Genomic DNA, 24,602 nt, shown 5'->3' with positions numbered 1-24,602 from the left:
TAAAATTTTCTAGGAGGGAGCGAGCGGGCTTGTAGAGCGAGGGAACGCCAAAAAGCTTCCCAGTTTTACTTGAATATAAAAGCACGCTTCAAAGGTTTCTTCTTAAGACCTTCCTTTTACTGCTTTCTGTGTGTATATTTAACTGTCATCATGTAGATAGTTAAGTTATAATTGTTTAGAATAAATAGGGGTAATTTAGTAATTTCGCACTATTATTTTTAGAAATAATCTGTCATAGGGAACTCGAAAGGGGCGCTGTGGGGTGCTAACACCTTCCCCACGCGTAACCGACTCCCTTACCCGACTCTGGTTGTCATGGCCGAAGTCGATTTTTGAATCGATTGCCTTAAACTTCTTTTTCCAATGTTTTGAGTAAAACATTGGTGGCGACTCCATGAACCCTTCCTTTTTATGAAAACCGCTAATCCATGGAGGGTCCCGCTTGGGATTAACATGGATTGGTGAGCCTTTTAATAAAATTGCTCGTTTGACAAGGTCTCAGTTTGAGAATAAGTCATTCTAGCAATCCATATTTTTAAACAAATAAAAGAGTCCAACCATCCTTCGCGAATGCCGAAAGCCCGTTTCGGGCCGGTGGCGACAGATGGCGACTTCACTGGGGAAGCCTCGAGAGTCAGTCCCATTTAGTGACAGATTATTTTTAACAAATAATAGTTAAAATTACTTCATTACCCCTTGTTTGTATGATAACATGCTTTATTTATTTGGCTTTAATAACTGTTGTTTGTTTAATTTTCCGCAATTGTTTGAAATACAAACTGCACACGAACCTTTGCACACAACAGTTCCCTCTATACCCGGGGGCATGAGTGGTAAGCCATAGGGAGTGGATGTTAGTACGGCTGGTTGTCGAATGGGTCTATAGGTGCCCGTAGACCGTTGTCGGAAAGCATCACTCAAGGTGATAACCATGAACTCGAGTCCGACAGTGCGTTGGAGCTTTCCATCGGCTTACGACGAGAGGAATTGGGTCCCTATAATGGGGGCACCTTGGGGGCCTCAGACCAGTGAGAACAGTTAGAACCTCCTTGAATATGCACTTTTCTGCAGGATACCCCTACCTCGTGATTCGCTCGTGACTGTTCGTGGATGAGTGAATTGTTTGTGTATAGGTTTATGTGATATTGTTTGTACATTAATAATAAACCTCGTGATAAGGTCTAAAGAATAATCCCCATGCATGAAAATACCATGACATGAGAAGAAAGACCATGTGTGAAAATATAATAAAAGTGAGGAGCATGTGCATCATTACCAATAAGATATCATGCATCCTCATAAACCATGCATTCTAGGATCACAAATACCTCTTGACATGAGTAAAAGAGACCCATAATTATCGAGATTCTCCGTTGGGGAGAGATCATAAGTCAAGGAGGGTGGTAACACTCCGTTTTAAAAAGGCAGCGCCTTAAAAATGGAGGGTTATCAAGCTCATGTCAAGAGCGTATTCATCCCATAAATAAACTAATTAAACATTCATTTTAGAAAGTGGCTGGTCATCTCTCTGTCCTCACACGCGCGCAGAAAATCAAGAAGATGGAAGCGCTGGAGGACCAAAATAAGAAGCTCACAACCGAGCTTTCACAGCTTAAAGAGCAGATGGCGCAAATGATGGAACTCATGCGTCAACATAACTTCCATGGATCAAGCCACAGTGACCATGGGTCCCATCATGAGGAAGAGGAGGTGCATGAAGAAGAACCTCCGCACGCCATACCTATTGGGGCTGGAATTATGATTAAAGAGCCCGAAGTTTCAAAGGAACAATTCCACGCCCTAGAGGATCGGCTAAGGGCTATGGAGGGGCATGATTTCGATATTAAAGATGCCGCCGACATGTGCTTAGTGAGGGATATTCAATTTCCTCCTAAATTTAAAGTGCCAGATTTCCCGAGATACGTGGGATCGACTTGCCCCAAGAGTCATCTCACCATGTACTGCCGAAAGATGGCTGCATATGCCACAAACGAAAAGCTCTTGATCCACTGCTTCCAAGAGAGCTTGGCTGATACCGCGCTCAACTGGTATATGCAGCTAGATGGAAATCTAGTACACACATGGAGGCAGTTGGCCGACGCCTTTCTCAAGCGCTACAAATACAACATCGACCTAACACCCGATAGGTCAGATCTTCAAGCCTTGAGTAAAACAAATGATGAATCTTTCAAGGCGTATGCCCAACGATGGAGGGAGTTGGCGGCACAAATAGAGCCCCCGCTGTCAGATAAGGAGACGGTGTCCTTGTTCATAAATTCGTTGACCGGTCCCTATTATGACAAAATGATAGGGAACACGACCACACTCTTCTCGGACATCATCACCATTGGAGAAAGGGTGGAACAAGGGCTGAAAAGTGGGAAGCTAGCTAAGCCCTCCCAATCATTCGAAGCTAAGAAGACCTTCAGGAAGAAGAAGGAGGGAGGAGTCAATGCCGTAAATGTTTCTTTATCTTCTTCCACTTCGAAGTCGGGAAAGTCGCAATACAACCCTGTGAAGAAGTTTGATAAACTTCCGACCACATATAGCGACCTCCTGCCGAAGCTAGTAGAAGCGCGTCTTCTAGCTTATGTTCCACCGAGGAAATTTGATCCACCATACCCCGATTGGTACAAACCACAAGACAAATGTCTATACCATTCGGGGGCATCGGGGCATTCAACGGAGAACTGTAAAGTTCTCAAATATAAGGTCCAAGACCTTATTGATGCTGGGTGGGTCACCTTCGATTCGACAGCGCCCGACGTGAGCAAGAATCCTCTACCAAAGCAGGAGTAGAGAATGGCAAGCCACGATAGGGCCCCTTCATATGTTTCTTTTCTTTTAGGGACTCATGATCAGTACCCGAGATCATGAGAACCTTTTCATGTAAATAAGGGTCTTTGTACAAATTTTAATACATATCAATAAAGAGGCATTTTTCACACATCACTCTCTCTTTTGTTCTTTTCTCTCTTCCCTCATTAACATTAATAATTCTAAACCTAAACAGAACCAATAAAATAATTATGTCTGTAATTGTTCGCTCTGACAGGGATCCAAAGTTGAGGATGAATGGGTTGAGTTGGACAGTGATGAGGAGACCATCTCTCCGGATCTGCAAAGACTGCTAGATCAAGAAACTCGTCTACTCCAACCGTGTCAAGAGAAATTGGAGACCGTGAATTTGGGGCAGGGCCGAGAGATAAAAGAGGTCAATATTGGGACCCATATCAGTGATGAAATAAGGACACATGTTTCCACTATGATTATAATAAAATCATTCTTTCTCATTGCTTCTTTTCTTGCTTATAATAAAATTCTAAACCACATTTTTTTAACCCTGTTTGAATAAACATGAATGAGGTTAAAATCATCTTAATAATAATAAACCCACATCATTTTTATGTGGAAGTGTGTGTGACAACTTGGAGCACCTTTCCTTGGCCTCGACAAGTGCCATCATGGATAAAAAGAAATCCTTTAAAATAAAAGAAGCTCGGCAGGAAACCCAAAAAGGGGGCTGCGCAAAAATAAGAGCAAAAGACCCGCTAGGAATCCCACGAAAGGGTGACCTAGGCAAAAGTTAGGGTTGCAAAAATGAACAAAAACAAAAGTCCGCTAAAACGCCACAAAAGGGTGTTTTAGGCAAAAATAAGGACAATAAAAAAAAAAACAAAAGAAATCCATGATGGTACCACGAGCCGAATTCAAGAAAGGTTCAAGGGGAGCTATCTAAGTTGTCAAAATCACAACGTCAATAAACAAGATTTTCTTAACTTCATAAGTGTTTAATCAAACAAGCCTAAACACATAAGCCTACCTTGGCCATCCATTCTTACAAAAACCATTTTTGAAAAATAAATCCCCTCTAAAACACAAACTTCAGAATAAAAGTATCTTTCCCTTCTTTTCTCTCTTGTCCCAAATGATTTTAGAATAATCTAGTGGAAGCATGGAGAAATAAATCATCACTGATAATGGATCTAATCTGAACAACAAAATGGTGGAAGAACTGTGCCAAGAATTCAAGATCCAACACCATAACTCTTCCCCATATCGGCCAAAGATGAATGGGGCAGTCGAGGCAACCAATAAGAACATCAAGAAAATAGTGCAAAAGATGGTTGTCTCATTTAAAGACTGGCACGAGATGTTACCCTTCGCTCCTCATGGCTATAGGACTTCAGTACGTACATCTACAGGAGCTACTCCATTCTCCCTCGTTTATGGGATGGAGGCAGTTCTACCCGTCGAAGTCGAGATACCTTCTCTAAGGGTAATCTTGGAAACAAAACTTTCCGAGGTAGAATGGGTTCAAAGCCGATACGACCAGTTGAACCTTATCAAAAAGAAACGGCTGAACGCCATATGCCATGGTCAAGCCTATCAGAGGAAGATCAAAAAGGGCTTTTGACAAGAAAGTCCACCCTCGAGTCTACCATGAGGGAGAGTTGGTAATGAAGAAATTGCTACCAGCTCAAAAGGACAAAATCGGAAAGTGGGCCCCAAATTACTAAGGACCATAAGTGATAAAACGAGCCTTCTCAGGAGGAGCATTAACCCTCACAGACATGGATGGAGAAGAACTTCGATACCCAGTCAATGCTGACGTGGTAAAGAAGTATTATGCTTGAAGACGTTGCTTGCATAAGCCCGCTAGGATGAAAACCCAAAAAGGGCGTCCTAGGCAAAAATTAGGGAAAAATAAAAGCCCGCCAGTACAAGGGTACTAGGCAAAACAAAGGCGAATCTATCCCCGCTAGGATACGTCCTAGACAAAAATTAGGGGCAAAAGAATAAGATGCAAAAACAAAGCAAGTAACGATCACTTGAGTCGAAAACCGAAAGGCGGCTCAAGTGATTATCTTCTAGAAGCAAGCGTCTTGCAGCATCTACACTCCTGGCTCAGGCATCTCACCCGAAGCAACTAGGGGAATGTAAAGAACAACAATTACAGATATAATTGTTAAGCCCAATGTATATAGCCTACCCAGGCCAGCCATTCTTCAGAAATTTCCTTCTGTATATCTTTATGTAAAAACACTTGTGAATATTAATAAAATATCTATTCATTTCTTTTCTCTCTTGACCATGTGATTATGCCTCTAAATTGGTATTTCTAAAAATTGTATGAAATTCCTTAATAATCGGTCAATAAAGAAAATTGGAGGGGTTCCTATAAAATCCATAATCTCCTGCATAAAAGGCTCACAAAAATATTCCCTCACGTCGATGACAGAAATTCCTCCAAGAAAAGGAGGATAGGGAGAGCCATTCATTTTTATAAAAACATTAAATAAAAAAACTTGCATCACACACATTAGTTGCACATTCAAAGACCTTATCATGAGGCAATTGCATAAAATAGAAAATAGGAAAAATTGCTTGTGTATGGCAGCGGTCAACAGAAAAGGCCGCAAATCAACAGAAAAGGCAAAAATACAGAAAAAGCCAAAAAAAAATGACAAAAAAGGCAAAAAATACAGAAAAAGCCAAAAACGACAAAAAAGAGGCAAAAGATTTAGAAAATCAATCGCCTCGTGCGGAATAATTGAGCCTGGAGAGGCTTGCCGAAACAATACTCCCACAGAATAATTGAGCCTGGAGAGGCTTGCCGAAATAATACTCATACAAAATAACTGAGCCTGGAGAGGCTTGCCGAAACAATACTCCCACAGAATAATTGAGCCTGGAAAGGCTTGCCGAAATAATACTCATACAAAATAATTGAGCCTGGAGAGGCTCACCGAAATAATACTCGACAAATTGTACAGAATAATTGAGCCTGGAGAGGCTCGCCGAAATAATACTCCCCAGAGATATCTCAGCTTCCACTCATGGGCCAAATTCCCCAGTAAAAGCTATCAAACCAAGATCAGCAAGATTCCCCAAGGAGGGCTTGATCGTCTAAACAGAATATCCAAGTCGAAAGGACTATGACCTCCTCAGTGGAGGATAGCTTTCCAACTCAAGCGATGAGTGAAGCTAAGCCTGAAGAGGCTTTCTAAATAATACTCTGGGATATATAAACTTCAAATCCCCAGTCGCCTATTAAGAGGCATCCCTACAAAAAAGAGAAAAATCAAAAGATCAATAATCATTCCCCAAGTGGAATCCGGCTCTTAGCCAAACATCAAGCGTCAAGATGATCTGCCTAACAGAAGAGGCTAATCACAATCAATGACAAAATCCCCCAGCGGATAATAGCCTACACAGAGGCAACAAAATCAGAAAATCAAAAGAGTCACCCGAATAAGGATAACCGGGATACTCCACCAACGTCGAAAGGACGTCAGCCAATCATAAGGCACCGCTCATCTCAGAAAGAGCATCTTCGTGTCTACACCCCAGGGAAACAGAAATTCCTCAATGGGCACCAACTATGCAAAGGAAAGTTGGGACACAAGAACCTATGAATGACTGCACATCCCCTAGACGGATCCCTGCGTTATCCAGCCCTCAGTGGCACAAAATCAGAAAAAACGTCGAAGCAGCATAGTGGACTGTGGAGACAAAATCATCTCAAAGCCTAAGAGGCAATACTCAGCTACCCAGTTGTCGAGAGCACCGAGGTATGCACAAGCCTGGAGAGGCGGTACTCAGCTACCCAGTTGTCGAGAGCACCGAGGTATGCACAAGCCTGGAGAGGCGCTACTCAGCTACCCAGTTGTCGAGAGCACCGAGGTATGCACAAGCCTGGAGAGGCGGTACTCAGCTACCCAGTTGTCGAGAGCACCGAGGTATGCACAAGCCTGGAGAGGCGGTACTCAGCTACCCAGTTGTCGAGAGCACCGAGGTATGCACAAGCCTAAGAGGCAATACTTAGCTACCCAGTTGTCGAGAGCACCGAGGTATGCACAAGCCTGGAGAGGCGGTACTCAGCTACCCAGTTGTCGAGAGCACCGAGGTATGCACAAGCCTAAGAGGCAATACTCAGCTACCCAGTTGTCGAGAGCACCGAGGTATGCACAAGCCTGGAGAGGCGGTACTCAGCTACCCAGTTGTCGAGAGCACCGAGGTATGCACAAGCCTGGAGAGGCAATACTCAGCTACCCAGTTGTCGAGAGCACCGAGGTATGCACAAGCCTGGAGAGGCGGTACTCAGCTACCCAGTTGTCGAGAGCACCGAGGTATGCACAAGCCTAAGAGGCAATACTTAGCTACCCAGTTGTCGAGAGCACCGAGGTATGCACAAGCCTGGAGAGGCAATACTCAGCTACCCAGATGTCCAGAGCACCGAGGTATGCACAAAGCCTGGAGAGGCAATACTTAGCTACCCAGATGTCGAGAGCACCGAGGTATGCACAAGCCTGGAGAGGCAATACTCAGCTACCCAGATGTCCAGAGCACCGAGGTATGCACAAGCCTGGAGAGGCAATACTCAGCTACCCAGATGTCCAGAGCACCGAGGTATGCACAAGCCCGGAGAGGCAATACTCAGCTACCCAGATGTCCAGAGCACCGAGGTATGCAATGAGCCTGGAGAGGCGACGACTAATACTCACCCTGGAGAGGGCAAACTCAACCTGGAGAGGCTACTCAACAATTTTCCCACCTGAAGACACTACAAGTCGGAAGGATGGCTTATTCCCCGGACAATTGGGTCAACTCCTTTACTTATCAAACGGTACACCAAAAGGCCGTTTGACTAAGTAAAGGGGGGGCAGCTGTAGACCCCTAAAATTGTCCGGGTCGGAAATAAAGCTTGAAGACTCTTGAAGACTGAAGGAAAGTCAGCCAGAAGGACTCATGGAAGGCCCTAGGAGGATTCTCTGTAGGTCTAGAGGTCTTATAATAGCTCAAAATAAGGAAGTGGAGGGAATAAAGCCCAATACGGCCTCCCAAAAGTTTAGTACGGCCGTATTGAACATTTTGAACTACAATACGGCCGCACTGAACTCAATACGGCCGTATTGAAGTTTCTGAACTTCAATACAGCCGCACTGAACTCAATACGGCCGTATTGAAGTTTCTTACATTCATACACAATGGTTGTGCCTTTTCTCTAGGAGGTCTGCTGTATTTTCTCTGGGAGGTCTGCTGTATTTTCTCCATCGTATTCCTCCCTTTTTCTTCATCATTGAGTGAATCTTCCTTGACAGGAAGGATATTTCATCGTCTGTGTCACAAGTTCCTTCATTGCAGCTTTCATCGAACGTATCATTGATCCTTAGGGCTTTTGAGGAGGATGGTGTTGATTTGTTCTTTTGCACATTTAATGCAATAGATTTATGCTTCCTTCTAGCATCGTCTTGTTGCAACTCCAACTCATGGACTTTAAGTAGTCCAATGAGTTCCTCTAGAGAGAGCTTTTCCAGATTTTTGGATGCTCTCAGAGCAGTAACTTGTGGTCTCTATTTCCTGGGTAAACTATGAAGTAATTTTTCAATATGATAAAAGTTATCATAAGTTCTATCTAGGAAGGAAAGTTCATTGACGATGGTTTGGAATCTTCCAAACATAGTCTGTATAGATTTGCTTTCCTCCATTTCAAAAAGTTCATACTTACGTGCCAACAAGCTTAGCTTGTTGCGTTTTACCTCTAGGGACTCCTCGTAGGTTAAAGCTAGGGTGTCCCACATTTTTTTGGCACTTCTAAAGCTGTGAACTTTAGTGTATTCCTCCTTAAACAGAGCACACATGAGCGCATTGCGTGCTTTGGAGTTCAGAATAAATCTTTATTTTTGCTCTTCAGTCCATTGTGCTTTGGGTTTCTCGTTGCCAACTTGATCTAGCGGAATGCAGTTTCCTTGCTCAACGACGTCCCACATGTCTATATGACATGCATCAAAGAATGCAATCATTCTTTGCTTCCAGTAATCATATTTTGCTCCTTTGAAGAGGGGTGGTCGGTTTATAGCTTGTCCTTCGTTTTCCATGATCGTTTCCCCTGCAGTGTTAGATGCTCAACCCAAGGGGTTAAGCTCTGATACCAACTGATGTTAGTGGAAATACACACAGAAGGGGGGTTGAATGTGTGTGTTCGTGTTAGTTAGAAAATTTTAAAGTTATTTTGCAAGAGCAATTTTGGTTGAAAAAGTTAAGTAGACTTTTCTGTCTAGTGAGTTTTCTTGTTTAATAAAACTGATTTTCAACGTAAAAGGTTAAGTAAATTAGTTTTCTATCTAAAAGACTTTATCGTCTAGTAAAAGCAGTTTCAACAAGGTTAAGTATGTTTTCGTCTAATGCTTTGTTGAAAAACGAAATAGAACAAGAGAAAAGTAAGAAAAAAAATGAAGAGAATGCACAAACAATTATACTAGTTCACTCAATCTAAGCTACGTCCAGTTTCCTTCCACAGAAGGGTTTCACTAATCACAAGGGATTACAAGTATTCTCAACCACTTCTGGCTCGTCAACTAGACGCTAGTATTCTTTAACCACTTCTGGTTCTCCAAGTATTCTTGACCACTTCTGGTCCGTCGACTTCACTCACCAACGCTAATATTCTCAACCACTTCTAGTTCACAAGTATTCTTTCTATCAGCTTCTTCAAGCTTTACAACAGTTTAGAGTATTGAGTGTGTGTATAACTCTCACAGAGAGGATAGGGTAATTTCTACACTCACTAAGGTGCGTAACCTTAGTTTTACAGGGATAGGTGTCTAAGTGTTTGGTTACTCTCATAGAGAGGATGGGCTATTAACAACACTCACTAAGATAAACTATCTTAGTTTTACACAGATATACAGGAAATAATTTGAGAAGAAAATGTAGTTTATATTTGTTCACTTTCTTTTTCTTGTTGTACGTTCTTCTTTTTGCTTCTCTATTCTATATCTCTTCTTCTTCTTTTCCTTGGTACTTATGGCCATCTGATAAATCTGCCCATTGTTTGAATTCAAATTTTTTCGTTGGAGCATAGCTTCATGTCGTTGCAGATGGAGGCATGTTCATGGCTATGCAAATCTTTTCATTTAATGCGTTTGATCTTGCATTAAATGTTTGCTTGTATTTATGAATTTTCTCTATGTAGTTGATTACTTTGATATCTAACTTCAATCATGATCTAGGTATATTTGTACTTACCTCATCAGTTTAGCTGCTGCGGTGCTGTCTTTTTTTGAAAAGTAGGTGTCCTTTTTTTGACGCACTCAACTTTGACTTGTGAATCCACGCTTGCCTATATTTTTTTTATTCACGTTGATGTCCTCTTGTGTTTCTTGTATGATTTCTTTCAATATGATTAGTGGACTTCAGACATGCTTTAGTATTTTTGACATTGTCTAGATACAAGACACTTCGTCTGATCTTGACTACTCATTTCGTCTAGGCATAAGAGTGACAACTTTGTCTTTTGGTTGATTATATCATTTCATGCTGATGTCTGTTCATCTTGCGTCTAATGCCTCAGGCTTCCACTGATAGTCTTGTCTTATCTTGTATTTTGATTTTGATTTGTGCTTGAATCGACCTTGATCTTGATACTAGCTTTGCTATCGTCTGATGTTTTATCCAGTTAGATTATGCTTGATCATACTTTATTGTGTGATCTTATTGTTATCCATCTGAAACACTAATGCACATGTTAGTAATAACGATATGTATTATATTTGTCATATTCAAAATCTCGATGGGAATTTCCGTTTGACTTAACACATGTTGATGGCAGCTGTTGGGGAAATCCTGGGCCAGCTGGATTTGGTGGACTCATTTGTGATTCTCATGGTTGTTGGGTTAGAGGGTTTTATGGGAACATTGGTCACTCTAACACCCTTCATGCTGAACTAACTGCCATACTCCAGGGATTAAACTTGGCTTGGGAATTGCACTATAAGGATGTGGTGTGTGTCTCGGATTCTTTACATGCACTTCAATTGATCAAGCAACCAACCATCCTATCTCATCCATTTGCTACACTTATTGAATCCATAAAAGATTTTATGAAAGAAGACTGGAAGGTGGAGTTTATGCACACCTTGCGAGTGTGCTGATATTCTCGCCAAGAAGGGGCCCATAACAAATAGACATTTGATTGTGTTTGAAGAACCTCTATCTATTTTGGTGGATGCTCTTCGTAATGATAGAGATCACGTGTCTTTCTTGAGAACTTAATTTTTTATTTCTTTTCTTTCTTGTTTGTTTGTCTCCTACTAAAAAAAATTGATTTAATTCAAGTTAGACAAAACAAAATTTAAAATTTAAAACAATCGAACCAATTAAAATTAATTATTTTATATATATATTTTTAAATTTAAATTAACTCGACTCGTGAAGATAAAAATAAATAATAAAGTGTACAATAAAAATTTATGTCATCTTTATTAATTTTATATCAACTTAAGCGGAGAAAAAGACATTCATTACCTTTTTATATTAAAAAAATATTTTTATAAATAAATAGTAATTATAATTTTTAAAGAAATTGGTTATTTTTGTATGTACACCTTTTTTTTTTTTTCTATTTTTCTTAAAAGATACATTAGTAGGAAAAAGTTAGAACATAACAACGGCATATAATGACCAAAAATATATTTCTTTTATACATTGTTATACATTATAGAATATAAAAAAATAAAATAAATTCATAATAAAACATTAAAAAAAAAAAAAAAAAAAAAAAAAAAAAAAAAAAAAACTCGCCAAGAAAGGGCTCGCGGCATTTAGGTGTCCTTCACCGGACTGAACAGATGTTGCATTCCTTCTCTTCACTTCAAAGGTTTTCTGTATTCATGGCATCCAAACCTCAACGCCTCCATCAAAGTATCCCTTTTACTCTATTGCCATCTATTAGTTATCTTAAATAACATCTACTTATTTTCACTTTCACAGTTGCAGGGACCAACTTTCAGAGCTCAACAAAGAGGGTTAGAACCATGGCCACAGCCATTGAACCTGCCATGAAGGACTCCTTTTCCAGATACGCTGAATATCTCAATGATCTTGTAATCCTTCTCATCTACTGTCACACCCAATTCAAATTTCCAAGTTTTTTGAAATTCATTGCAAAATTGTGTAGAGATTTCCTTTTGTTTCCCCTTTCTTCTCATTCAGGCTGGTGGTGAGTTCTTCTCATTTTGGCTACTTACTATTAGCTTTGACCCGATGGGTTGGTTTCAGTTTTTTGTCTCTTCATGGGTGCAACTTTCATTCTGCTGTAGCGTACCCATGCCTATACATCTAATGCCCTTATGTTTGGACAGAGGAGTTTGGTGGAAAAGGGATGGAAGGTTAATTTGTTTATTTTTAAAGTTAGATAATTATAGAATGTTTAAATTTAATATGATGAATAAAGGATGAGTGGAGAACCGCCACGATCGGCCTAGTGGTGTGAGTTAGGGTAGCATGCACAAAGTCTTAAGTTCAAACTCTGGTGTTGTCATTGTAATACTAATAGATAACAAAAAAGGATGCTTGGAAGATTAAAACGATAATCTCTCGTTCATTTCCTTTTTTGAAGAATTCTCAATAAGGAGAACATTTACATGAAATTTGAAGTTTTCTCTCCAAACTCGTTGACCCTTAGTGGCAAAATTGAGGGGAGGTTAAATGTTGATCATCGTATTTGGCATTGGAAGATTGAATTGCTATCCAATCCATTGTCATGTGGACAGTGCTTAAGGAATCAAAACTAGAATCTTTTTATTGGAAATCAATCAAATCATAGAAGAAGTGCATTTGTATTGAAAGTTACACTTTCCAATAGAAACTTTCTTCTAATTTATGGTTCTACTTGGCTTGAACAAGATTGTCTTTAGTAGAGGATACCTGTGGTCTATACCAAATAAATATGAAAAGTTTTGATTATTTATGTTGTTCTTTCCTGGGCTTGGGTTGCTAGAGAAGGTGTAGTATACTAAAGTGGAAGGCTTTATGTTGGAGACTCTCCCCTCAAATTTTATTGTTATACTTTCTGGGAGTAGTTTTCCGCCATTCATCTGGGATTTTAATGGTAAATGATTTGGAGCACACTAGTACTGCCGCTTTCTACAATACTCTTGCTTCATTGATAATATGCCGAAACTTACTTTTGAGTAACTTAATTCAAAGGTTTAAATATATATGGATATTGGTTAGCTATGAATATCCTATAAAGTCGGTAACTTTACAGTAGTGCTGTATACAACTCCATTTTTTACTGTTATTTTGATATTTTAGAAACTTATATTTACAGAATGACAAACGGGAAAGAGTAGTCAAAGCAAGTCGTGATGTAACAATGAATAGCAAAAAGGTCATATTTCAAGTGCACAGGTTATCTCTTTTCCCACTCCTTAAAATTACTTAAAAGTATATGCTCATGAAGGTGTTACATATGAGCCAAATAACTTAAAAGTTAATAAGATATATTTTTCATGCTCGTTGCTGTGATTAGTTTGTCCTCTACGCTTTATTTAATCTATAATTTGTAATATGAATCAACTTAGTTTGTATCTTGAAATAGTTGTATGATGAGTTTGTTTTCTATTGGCATTAAGTATTATGTTAATTGCATTGCCCTCTCGTTCAATCTTTATACGTCAACCCCCTTTCTATTTTTTAAATGCAAATAGAATGAGTAAATGAGTTAATACGACCTTTCAATCTTAATGAATTATTTTTCTATAGTAAAAGATAAAATAAAAGAAATAAGAGTCCAAATTCTACTGCTGATGGTTAATGATTTATTGTTACATATTTACATGTGATCTTCATCTTCATGATCTTACTAGCATTACCATATTCTATATTAAAAGATAAAATAAATGAAATAAGAGTCCAAATTCTATTGCTGATGGTTAATGATTTATTGTTACATACTTGCATGTTATCTTCATCTTCATGATCTTACTGGCATTGCCATATTCTAATTTCTTAACAAGGATGAGTAAATACAATAAAGTGGAAGTACTTGAGAAAGCTGAAAAGGATTTAGTAGCTGTGACAGATCAGTACATGTCACGACTAGTTAAAGAATTGCAGGGAACTGATTTTTGGAAACTAAGACGAGCGTACTCACCCGGGGTATACTTCACACACATTACTTCCTTGTTGAGATCAAAAACTTTTCTCTGATACTTGTCTTGGGTGTTTGCACTTTGTAGATACAGGAGTATGTTGAAGCAGCTACATTCTGTGGTTTCTGCAAAAATGGAACTCTTTTGAAACTTGATGAGATAAACAAGACTTTGTTACCACTTAGTGATCCATCTCTTCAGCCACTGCAGATAAATATCCTTGACTATCTATTAGGGGTGAAAATATTTTTCTTAACATCTTAGTGTTATCCATGCTAGTGATTTATATTTTACCTTGGTGATAGTAGATAACATACATCAAAAAAGACCCAATAGAACACATTCTTCGAAGTGCTTGATTTGTTGTGATGATTTTTACAGTTCCATTTTCCATTTTTTTAATCTTCGTATGGAGATGAGGCATGCATAGAACTCCACATTTTTTTGTTGGTAAAAGACTATATAACCCCTCTAACTTTACCCTTTTGCAAATAGGTGCCTCTATTTCCTTCCATTGATCCTTAAACTTTGCATCATATGTCAATCGAAATCCCAGTCCCTTATTTATTTTTTATTTTTAAATTACTTTTTCCTTATTTTTTTGACTTTTCTAAAATGAAGGAATGGAAAAAAAATATATAAAAAATAAAAATTGTGCAGCCATGAAGGCTTAAACCACCCTCTTCTGCTAACAAGTGGTGCATCATCATTGACTTCATTCTTTCTCTTTCTTTTTCTGTTCCACTTTGTCCATCTTCGTTGTGCTCTCTCTGGGAGAGAAACAGTTCAAAGATGTTGTCCCTTGTCACAGACCTGCCAATCACACTTCCTCCATTTGGACTTTATCATTCTCCATCGAAACTTCCTTCATGCATGATTTGTTGCAAGGATAGTGGGGTTCTGATAAACTGTCATTCATAGGCATTAGTAGGAAGGGCATCAAAGAGGCCGGGGGGCACTTTAGCATGGGTAACTGAGGGGCCATTGACGAGGCGGAGATGGGGGGGAACTGCTCTGCCATGCAACAGTGACTGAGTTGTGGAGTATCAGCAGTTCTTTAATGACATTGTCAATGTGGCCAAGATGAAGGTGTGAAATCTGATCCACCTGTTTCTGTGAACTGTCATGTGATTAGATGATAATCCGTTGCTCAACGGATAAAGGGACAGCAATGCATGCCAGAGCTCAGCTGGTTGTACCGGCACAACTTGTGCAGGTGGTGTTGGCTCACTAACTTCTAGAGCATGGTGTTCTTTTGGGAACTCTATAAACTCTTCACATGCTTGTTTGCTGCTGAAAGCCTGAAAGTGCTGACGCTGTTGGAGTAGGAATTGGCACTGATTTTGGTCTCCTTTCTCTGTTACTGAAAGGAAGACCTTAGGTTTTGGTTATTTTGAATCTTTTGATTGAATTTGGAACCAGTTTTATATTTTAATATTTTTTATTTCACAAAAGTTAAAAAATATAGAAAGGGTGATTTAAAAATAAAAACTAAAGCTTGAGATTTAAGCTAAATAAACAATTGAAATTACCACTGTTAATAATTCAACCCTATCTTAATAAAAGAAGCCATTAAAATATTATGTAGTTCAATTGGGGCAAAATTGAAATTCAAGTTATCTATTTGTGAATGAGGTAAAGTCTCTCCCTCTTCCTCTAAAAGGTGCTCGATATTCTCTTACAGGTAGCAGATTTGACTGGAGAGCTGATGCGTTTAGCAATAGGTATGATATCAGATGGTGAACTTGAATTTGCTGAGAAGATATGCACATTTGCACGCGATATATACAGAGAGCTTACGCTTGTAGTGCCACATATGGATGACAGTTCTGATATGAAAACAAAGATGGATATAATGCTCCAAAGTGTCATGAAAATAGAGAACGGTAATGCTTTGGTTTTCAAAATACTCTGCTAGGCTGAAGTTTCTATCAGTTATGATTGATACCTTAAGAAAAATAGAATAATCCAGTGACCTGATTGGAAAAATATTCCATAAGATCTTAATTTAACAAAACTGGTTTTCCATTGACGCATGAGATTCTTTTCTTGTGTTCATGATTTTGGATCCTTGCATGTTTGAACTCCAGTACTCTACTCTACAAATTGTTTCCTCTTGTAACTGTATTTAGGTCTAAAGTCACTCACTCTTAAATGATGATACGTGCTGCAGTTAATATTCATTAGTGTTTCTATTACAACTCCATTATATACTTAAAAAATCTCAGGTACGTAGTGAGTTCATGAGTTTTAGATAGCTGCTGCATGAATGATTATTATGGTAATTTCTACATAGATATACTGCTCAGATGATGCGGGGTTACAGCAATATAAATGTTGATTATAAAGTGTTTTCATTAGTATTGACAACCCAATATCAAATAGTTTTTTCTCCCCTTTCCACCCAAATGAAGCGTGAGAGAGAGAATATGTTTAAGATTTTCTATATATAACTTTTGCTCCAAATTCGTTATATTTGTTTTTTTAATTTTTTATGTAGCTTGCTTTAGTGTTCATGTGAGAGGGTCAGAGTATATTCCACTTCTTGGATCCAACGATACAAGTTCTTTCTTAGTGGGAGTTCCGGATATTGAAATATGAGGTATTCACCCTTCTTAGTGTATTATTCTAGGGTCATTTTGCAATGTGTTTCTTTCTAATGAATGGTTTCCTTGTCTTATATCAGTTATTCATTGGACGCGTTGTGAAATCTGTCAATGAGAGAATAGTCTGCTAGATGGTTTTAGAGGTTGGTGTCACTGCATGGACCAATCTCAACAATATTTTGCGTAAGCTTCACATGATCATCGAAGAGAAAATTTAAGCTGATTCTAAGCGAAGATGACAATGTACGCATCTCATTTTATTTGAAAAGGTTGATCATTTCACATGATGTTATTAAACTTGTACTAAATCATCCGAGATTAAAGAAATTGACATTAAGTTTGAATTATGCTACCATATAAACATTTCAGTTTTCTTTTCAGTTTATCATCATATTTGGTGTGTCTGTTTTATTGACATATAAAGTTTTAACTAGATAAACCACGAATGTGCCATCCCTGCCTACGAAATATTTTAATTTATGGAGCTAAATTAGAGTAGAACTTTAGGAACATTCAGAATATTATTCGTCTTATTAAACCATAAAATGCCCCTATTCAATAAAAAAAAAAACAGGATGGTTAAAGACGTATTACCAGGACTAACTAGAAAAAAAAGCTAACGGTCAAAAGCAAACTAATAAATCAATCGCGATCCAGTAATAAATTTGAATATTGTATTTGTTTAGAAGAAAAATAAAAAATTTTCGTTTTCATTTTGGTTTTAGAGAATGGCAATTGCTTAGTGGGTGTTTGATTTTCTATTGGAAACTTACAAAATCACGGTCAACGGAAAAAACAGAAAATATTACTTCTTGCTTTGGTATATTGGATTTTTTTTTTTTATTTGGTATGGCTGCAACGATTCCTTACCAACTAATTAATCATAGACAAACAAAATTTATGGATACTAGTGGGCTTCCGCTATTGTTCGAGTGTAGGAGCCGCTGTTTACTACTACTCTGCTCTTCTAAGTGCATGTTTGGTTGTGCGTTTGACATGTGATTTTAGTGAAGCAACAATATATATAGCTTCTGCATCATTCTTTTATTTTGACTAGGTTCTGTTGGCGGCTTTTCAGCCAAAATAAATAAAAAATAAAATAAAATTACTTAAATAAATTAATTAAAAAACTAATTACTAAAATGAGTTGTTTTTGCCATGTAGGAGAGAGAGGATTCAAAAAAATGTCATATGTGACGTTTTCTTTAGACAAGCTACCTCCATCCATGTTGTGTTATACGTGGTGTGCATGGGTTGCATGTATAAGGGAAAACGTCACCATGGTGGATGTTTTCTTTCCAAATTTCTTCAAATAGAAGACGTCAACATACCAGACGTCTCATAGCACGGATTTTGCTCAATAAATGTCATCCTTGTAGACGTCTTGCGAATGATGGTTTTTGTTTAAAGCGTCATCACACAGATCCTTCACTCAATAAACGTCACCAGCTACAATGATGCCTTTGGAGGCATAGAAAATGTCTCCAACCTTGACGTTTTGAGGCCTACAAACCTGGTTTTAAATTGTTTGGAGGTTTTAAATTTTTTGGATTTGGAATTGTGGTTTTAAATTGTTTGGAGGTTTTAAATTTTTTTGGATTTGGAAACGTGTACGTGGTTTAAAAGGTAGAAAACGTCACCACTCTTGACGTTTTGGAGTTGGAAAAGGTTTTAAAATGTTTTGAAAACGTCAATGCGGACGACATTTTCAAGTGCAAACATTTTCTGCACAACGCTCATCAAACATGCATGCAGACATAGGGTGATGAGTCATAACTATGCAGGTTGATTAGACGCATACAAGCTATGCAATCACGGACACATAGGAGTTTTTTAACAATATAATGCATAATTAAATTTGAATATATAACATCAACCTCTCATTGCTGACATACATTTAATTGTTTTGGTACATCAACCTCTCATTGTTGACATACATTTAGCAATATAATGCATATTTAGTGAGTGAAGGAGCCATGTGATGACATTTTAAACAAAAATCATCATCCACAAGACGTCTACAAGGATGACGTTTATTGAGAAAAATCCGTGCTATGAGACGTCTAGCATGTTGGCGTCTTCTATTTGAAGAAATTTGGAATGAAAACGTCCATTATGGTGACGTTTTCCCTTATACATGCAACTCATGCACACCACGTATAACACAACATGGATGGAGGTAGCTTGTCTAAAAAAAATGTCACATGTAATGACGTTTTTTGAATCCTCTCTCTCCTACATGACAAAAACAACTCATTTTGGTAATTAATTTTTTAATTAATTAATTTCAGTAATTTTATTTTATTTTGGCTGAAAAGCCTTTGTTGGCTAGAGATAGGTTTGAAACTTGTTTTCGAAGACACTCTAAATTGTAAATAGATTTTGAAGGTAGGCATTATAAACTTTCCTTTTGTGTGTTGAAGATGAGCGAAAATTGGTTATGTTTGTTAAGTTAAGATAGGTTTTCTAAGATCTTTAAGCTTTGTCTATTTTCCATGGAAGACAATGTTCAACATATTTATTTGATATACTTTAATTTTTATGACTAATTTATATTTTTGGTACTTTTTTTTTTTAAGATTCATTTTAGTCTTTTATATTTTAAAATTATTTTAGTCCTCTATTTGATAAATGAGTCAATTTGATTGTTTTATCATTTTTAATTATGATACATGATTTTGAATATTTTTAAGATTTCAAATTTATTTCATTATATTCACTTATGAGAAAACTATTGAAAGTAATTGATGAGAAAACTTTTGAAAGTAATTGATGTTTGAATCTAAGAGTCTTAAACATGATGAAAATTATGAGAAAATGAGTCTAATGAGTAACCAAAAAAGTAAATAAGTTATAAATTCAAATTATTTTATAGTATCATGGATATGTTTTCTAAACAATTTTCACTATGTTTATAATTTTTTTAACTTCATCAATTAGATTTTGTAATTTTGTATAAGTAATTCTAATAGGGCAAGTTTCACATCTTAAATTAGTGGCTTAAATATGTTCAAACTACCTCTAATTAGGTCGATTTTCAGATTACTACTTTTAAATTTTTTTTTGTTTTAATTACCAGACAATTTTATTTCTTCAATTTAGTACCTGATGTTGTTTTCTTCCGTTAAATGATGACGTGACAGACAGACTGTCACGTCATCACCCAATAGTGTCTGCCACGTCATCTAAGGGACTGCCACGTGGACATGGTGATGACATGGCAAATACTGTTGGGTGATGACATGGCAGTCCGTCTGCCACGTCATCACTTGACAGGGGGGACCAACGTCATGTACTAAATTGAAGAAAAAAATTAGTCAGGTATTTAAAACAAAAAATAATAAATTAATAGGTAGTAATCTAAAAATCGACCTAATTGGAGGTAGTAATCTGAAAAAACCAACCTAATTGAAGGTAGTTTGAACATATTTAAGCCGTACTTAGAAAATTTTTCGGAAGTTTCTTAATTCATGGCACAATATAAAACATTTTTTGCTTTTGTTTCTAGTTACAAGTGTTTTATATCTTCTTCATCTTATTAATCTTCACTTTTCTCCACTTCTTCATTGTCCACTATCTTTGTTAGAAATTTTGGTCCATTTTTTATGACAAACCAAAGTTTGAAGTCGATGGATTGTATGAATATTTGCATACGCTCCTTTCACTCAGTGTAATTTATGCAATCGAAATATGGTGGCCTCAAAATAGGTTGTCTTTCAGTGATAATTTTCATATTACTACCTTCAATTAGGTTGGTTTTCAGAATACTATCTTCAATTAGGTCAGTTTTCAGATTAATACCTATTAATTTATTATTTTTTGTTTTAAATACCTGATTAATTTTTTTTTCTTCAATTTACTACCTGACATTGGTCTCTCTTTGTCAAGTGATGACGTGGCAGACGGTCTACCACGTCATCACCCAATAGTGTTTGCCATGTCATCATCATGTCCACGTGGCAATCCCTTAAATGATGTGGCAGACATTGTTGGGTGATGACGTGGCAGTCCGTCTGCCATATCATCACTTAATGGAGGAGGACTAACGTGAAGTACTAAATTAAAAAAAAATTTGTCAGGTAATTAAAACAAAAAAAAAATTAAAAAGTAGTATTCTGAAAATCGACTTAATTGGAAGTAATTTGAACATATTTAAGCCTAAATTAGTCTCTTTTTTTTTAAATTGTGTCACAAAAGTTAAACTGAACATTATTTTAAAAAGACAAGTTAAAGGACTAAAAGGACCATTTTAAAAATAAATCTTAAAAATAGAATAAAGGACTAAAAGTATAATTTAGTCTATTTTTATTTTTTAACCCTTTTATAGGCATGTCTTTAAAGCTTGTTTTAAAAAAATTCTTTGAAGTAGTATAAACTTACTTTTAAATAGGAAAATGGATCTAAATTATATGTTATTCCACAAATTTAAATGTTTAAAATGAATAACAAATATTTATTTTCAAAACATATATACGAAAATTTAATAAATTAATAATTAAATGTTTTTATTTAAAGAGTAATGATATTAACACAAATTTCTTTATCTTTTCTTTCTTCCTCTCTTAGTAGTAGATTATTGAACAATTTGTTGTAGAATTATCATTTTCCTTGTTTAAGAGGAACCACATAATAGGTTAAAAATAATTTTTAAAATCTAAGGTGGAGGGTTGTGGTAGTATACACAGAGTTTGTTTGTGTAAATTTTTCCAGAAACATTTTTAGGAGAGAAAACTAGAAAGGAGATAATGAAACAAGCTTCTCCATAAGCTTATGCATAGATTATTTTGTAGAAGTTCTCCCCTATTAGATTCTCCAATATTTTTTTAAAAATTCTTGTATAAGCTAATTTTAACTTATGAAAAAAGTTATTTTTTATTTTCCTTCCTCTTTTTATCCCCTAGAAATGATTCTAAGAGACTTATTCAATCAAGTCCATAAGGTATTGGATTCAAACTTTATACTCATTATGTAATTTCTATAGATAAAAAAATTTATATTCTTTAAATAAGTTTTTGAAAAATCTTAACTTTGGGATGAAGAAATTCAAATTACATTTATATGATTTAATTATTTCTTTTTTTTTTGTGTGTTATTTGAATTTCTTTCATTTACTTGAAAATTTTCTTCATAAATTTTTCATCATTTTAAAAGGTATTTTGATTTGATATCAAAAACAAGTCATTTTAGGATTTATTTAGTGTCCATGCTATAATAGGATAAGATAATTATTCTATTTTGTTAAAATTTATGGTTTGTTGCACCAACAAGATATTATATTATTATCCTATCATGTTGGTCTAGTATACTTTTTATCACGAGAGAAAAGTTAGGTTGATGTAACATCTTTCCTCTTTCATTTTTATATACATTATCTCATATATTTTATTATATTATATAACATAATATATCTCTCTATGTATCCATACGTGTGTGCGTGTTTGTACATGTGCGTGTATATGTGTGCACACATATGTGTGCGTATACGTGCGTCAATACCCTTATTTATATATTATTAAAAGTAAAATATATTTTTTTCAAAAACTTTTTGCTCAAAACAACACAGTTTAACCTCACTTTTTTTTTTTTTAAAATTATGTCTTTTAGAATTCAAACAATTCCTATCAATCATAAAAAATATCATTTAATATATTTAATTACGTCAATTATACACAAATAATTTTTACTAATTATTTGTAACATAATGACCTAATTATAGATATTCAAATTCAAATTCAAGTTCAATTTATGATGATCATAAGAAATGTGCATCTAAATTGTAGTATAATTATATGTTTTTTTTATTAATTATGAAATTACCTATAATTTATTTTCACCTTTTCACATGCCGTTTAATGACAATTTTTATTGGCCTTAGGAATTGGAGTCACAAAAAGCATAGACTTCAAAGAAATCCCAAAACACAGACTTCAAGTACGAAAATTCTTCACTTATCTACATTTTTCTCCTTTTCATTATATTTTAATTTTTTCCATCAAGCATAATTATTTTTAAGGCAAATGGAAGAAATGTGAAATTGCAGTATGCGTAATTTTTGTCATGTATGTATATGGGAGACTTCATGCTTTATTTTCTCTCATCTTAACCCACTTAATGGCTATTTTCATCCATTATTAGGAATTGTGAAATTGCAGAACTCAAAAAGCTCATGTAAGTATATTTCTCACTTCTATGTAATTTTCTTTTCTTTTTCCATTTTCTACTTTTTGGTATCCTATTTATTGTCAATTTTCATCGGCCTATAAATTGTAGAGTCATGAAACATAAAGACTTAAAAGGAATAACAAAACACATAATTTTCATTGGCCTATAAATTCTTCACTTTTCTATATTTTTCTCTTTTTCATTAACTCTTAATTTTTTTTATCACATATAATTATTTTCAATGCAGATGAAAAAATTGTGAAATTGTAGAATGCTAATAGAATAAATGTGAATGTGTGGTATGCATAATTTTTTTTTTCATGTATATAAAGACTTAAAGCTCTAATTTTCCCCTATCAACATCCCATTTTTTTAAAAATAATTATTTAAATAATATTTATATTATAGATTTAATTAATTCATTTAATTATTTTTCACGTTAGATCTAAATCCTAAGACTGCTTGTAGAGGAAACTAATAGTGTATTATTAATACATATTCTAGTACATTAGATTGGGTTTATTTGACATTTAAGAGTTTTTTAAATTGATGAATTGGTCGACATTTATTTTAGTGGACTATTTTGATTTCAATTCTAAATTTTAGATAATTTTCGTAATTTTTGTCCATTTTAACATATTGTATTGTGCAAACTATATCTAAAGCTCCCAAGCTCAGAATCAGACATTCTTGGTGTCCCTGAAAAGTTAAGATAGAGCTCTATAACTTCTCTATTGAGGTTTCACCTAGTTTGGATGTTTAAGGGTCCAAAAATGCATCTCAATATTACGCCTCTATTTTGGGTTTACTTTAGGACCTCATTGTATTAGTGGTCTAACCCTGTTAATTAGTATATTAATGGGTCAGACCTTATAAATATTTTGATTAGGCCCACTATATTGATCCATTAAATAGTGTTGTGAGACTTGTTCTGTACATTTTACACTTTACACATTTTTTTAGATTTCAGAGTTGCTTCCTTTATACGTTTCTCTAAATTCTCTCTCATTTACTCTCTCTCTCAAAATTTTCTCTCTACACTTTATATGAATTGATTGCAACAACTCAATGAAAATGTGTGGCTAATTCGTTCAATTGATTCAAGATTCCATGAACTGTGATAAAATTTGAATTCTCAATCTATTTTTACCATACAAAATCTTTTTATCTTCTTCTCTATTATAGATCTATTTTTCGTTCTTCATGATTATAGATCTTCATTTTAATAGATTTAGATTAGACTTAAATATTAATTTTGGATCTAGAACTAGACCTAAAATAACTAAAATTGCCTAAATTAATCGTTCATTGTACTTGAATTTTACAGAAATTATGAGATCGCAATTGTGTTTCACGTTTTTATGGAATTCAATAGATCTAGATTCTGATTTATATTTTAATTATGTTGGTGTTGATTTACGGTGATTGAATTTGGATTATAATTTGAACCATGAAAATTTTTCCATAAGAATTGAAATCTTGAATTGATAGATTTTCAATTGAATTTTCTATTTTACGTTTTTAATTGAATGACCTAGGTTGTTCACTATATTACAAATCTTTGAGAAAAATCTAGTAATTTTTTTTATAGTGATTCAGCAACGCTATCAAAATGGTGTTTTTGTTGGGGACAAACCTATGAGTCTTTGCTTCAGATGCTCCTGTCTAAGCACATGGAAGACTCATTTTAGTAGAGGCAAAAGTTTCTTGCTAGGTAGACAAACGAATGGCCTCCTTAAATTGCTTGGCCTCTTTAGTAGATAGAGCATCATCCTTACACTTTTTCTCTTTTGGCTCCAAATCAAAAAGGAGTTTAACATGCTTAAGAGCCTTCTGCTCCTCTTCATATGGCTTGGGTCCACGAACAAGGCATTGTTTTTTGGTATGTTGAAGT

The 24,602-nt window shown here is 35.8% G+C and overlaps 1 protein-coding gene and 1 long non-coding RNA gene across 3 annotated transcripts; both read left to right on the top strand.

Annotated features, from left to right (window-relative positions):
• The first annotated feature begins 11,553 nt into the window (after window positions 1–11,553).
• Window positions 11,554–16,937, top strand: LOC109791665 (Translin family protein). 2 transcript variants are annotated; one of them, XM_020350984.3, is made up of 8 exons: window positions 11,554–11,706; window positions 11,776–11,888; window positions 13,118–13,197; window positions 13,806–13,947; window positions 14,028–14,177; window positions 15,625–15,826; window positions 16,441–16,542; window positions 16,627–16,937. In XM_020350984.3, exons 1-7 carry the CDS (start codon window positions 11,634–11,636, stop codon window positions 16,539–16,541), a joined length of 861 nt encoding a protein of 286 aa, XP_020206573.2. In that variant the 5' UTR covers window positions 11,554–11,633; the 3' UTR covers window position 16,542; window positions 16,627–16,937. The 2 variants fall into 2 exon arrangements, with proteins under 2 accessions (XP_020206573.2, XP_020206575.2); XM_020350986.3 differs by having other exon boundaries at window positions 11,583–11,706; window positions 11,782–11,888.
• Window positions 16,938–17,650: 713 nt separating this feature from the next.
• On the top strand, window positions 17,651–23,672 carry LOC145957738 (uncharacterized). The gene is made up of 3 exons (XR_014433739.1): window positions 17,651–18,807; window positions 22,422–22,477; window positions 22,682–23,672. It is a non-coding gene; the product is annotated as an uncharacterized LOC145957738 (long non-coding RNA).
• Window positions 23,673–24,602: the final 930 nt, after the last annotated feature.

The sequence above is a fragment of the Cajanus cajan genome, chromosome 5, assembly GCF_000230855.2.
Source record: "Cajanus cajan strain Asha chromosome 5, NIPB_CcT2T_4, whole genome shotgun sequence".
Lineage (NCBI taxonomy): Eukaryota > Viridiplantae > Streptophyta > Magnoliopsida > Fabales > Fabaceae > Cajanus > Cajanus cajan.
Note: the sequence above shows the minus strand (reverse complement) of the source record. Positions and strands in the feature narration are given on the sequence as shown.

What these genes read in the sequence shown, in the direction of transcription:
- LOC109791665 (XM_020350984.3), top strand. Translation starts at nt 11,634, where the DNA reads ATGTTGCATTCCTTCTCTTCACTTCAAAGGTTTTCTGTATTCATGGCA. An exon ending in CTGAATATCTCAATGATCTT is followed by an intron (nt 11,889 to 13,117) that starts GTAATCCTTCTC and finishes TTATATTTACAG; the next exon opens with AATGACAAACGGGAAAGAGT. An exon ending in GACGAGCGTACTCACCCGGG is followed by an intron (nt 13,948 to 14,027) that starts GTATACTTCACA and finishes TGCACTTTGTAG; the next exon opens with ATACAGGAGTATGTTGAAGC.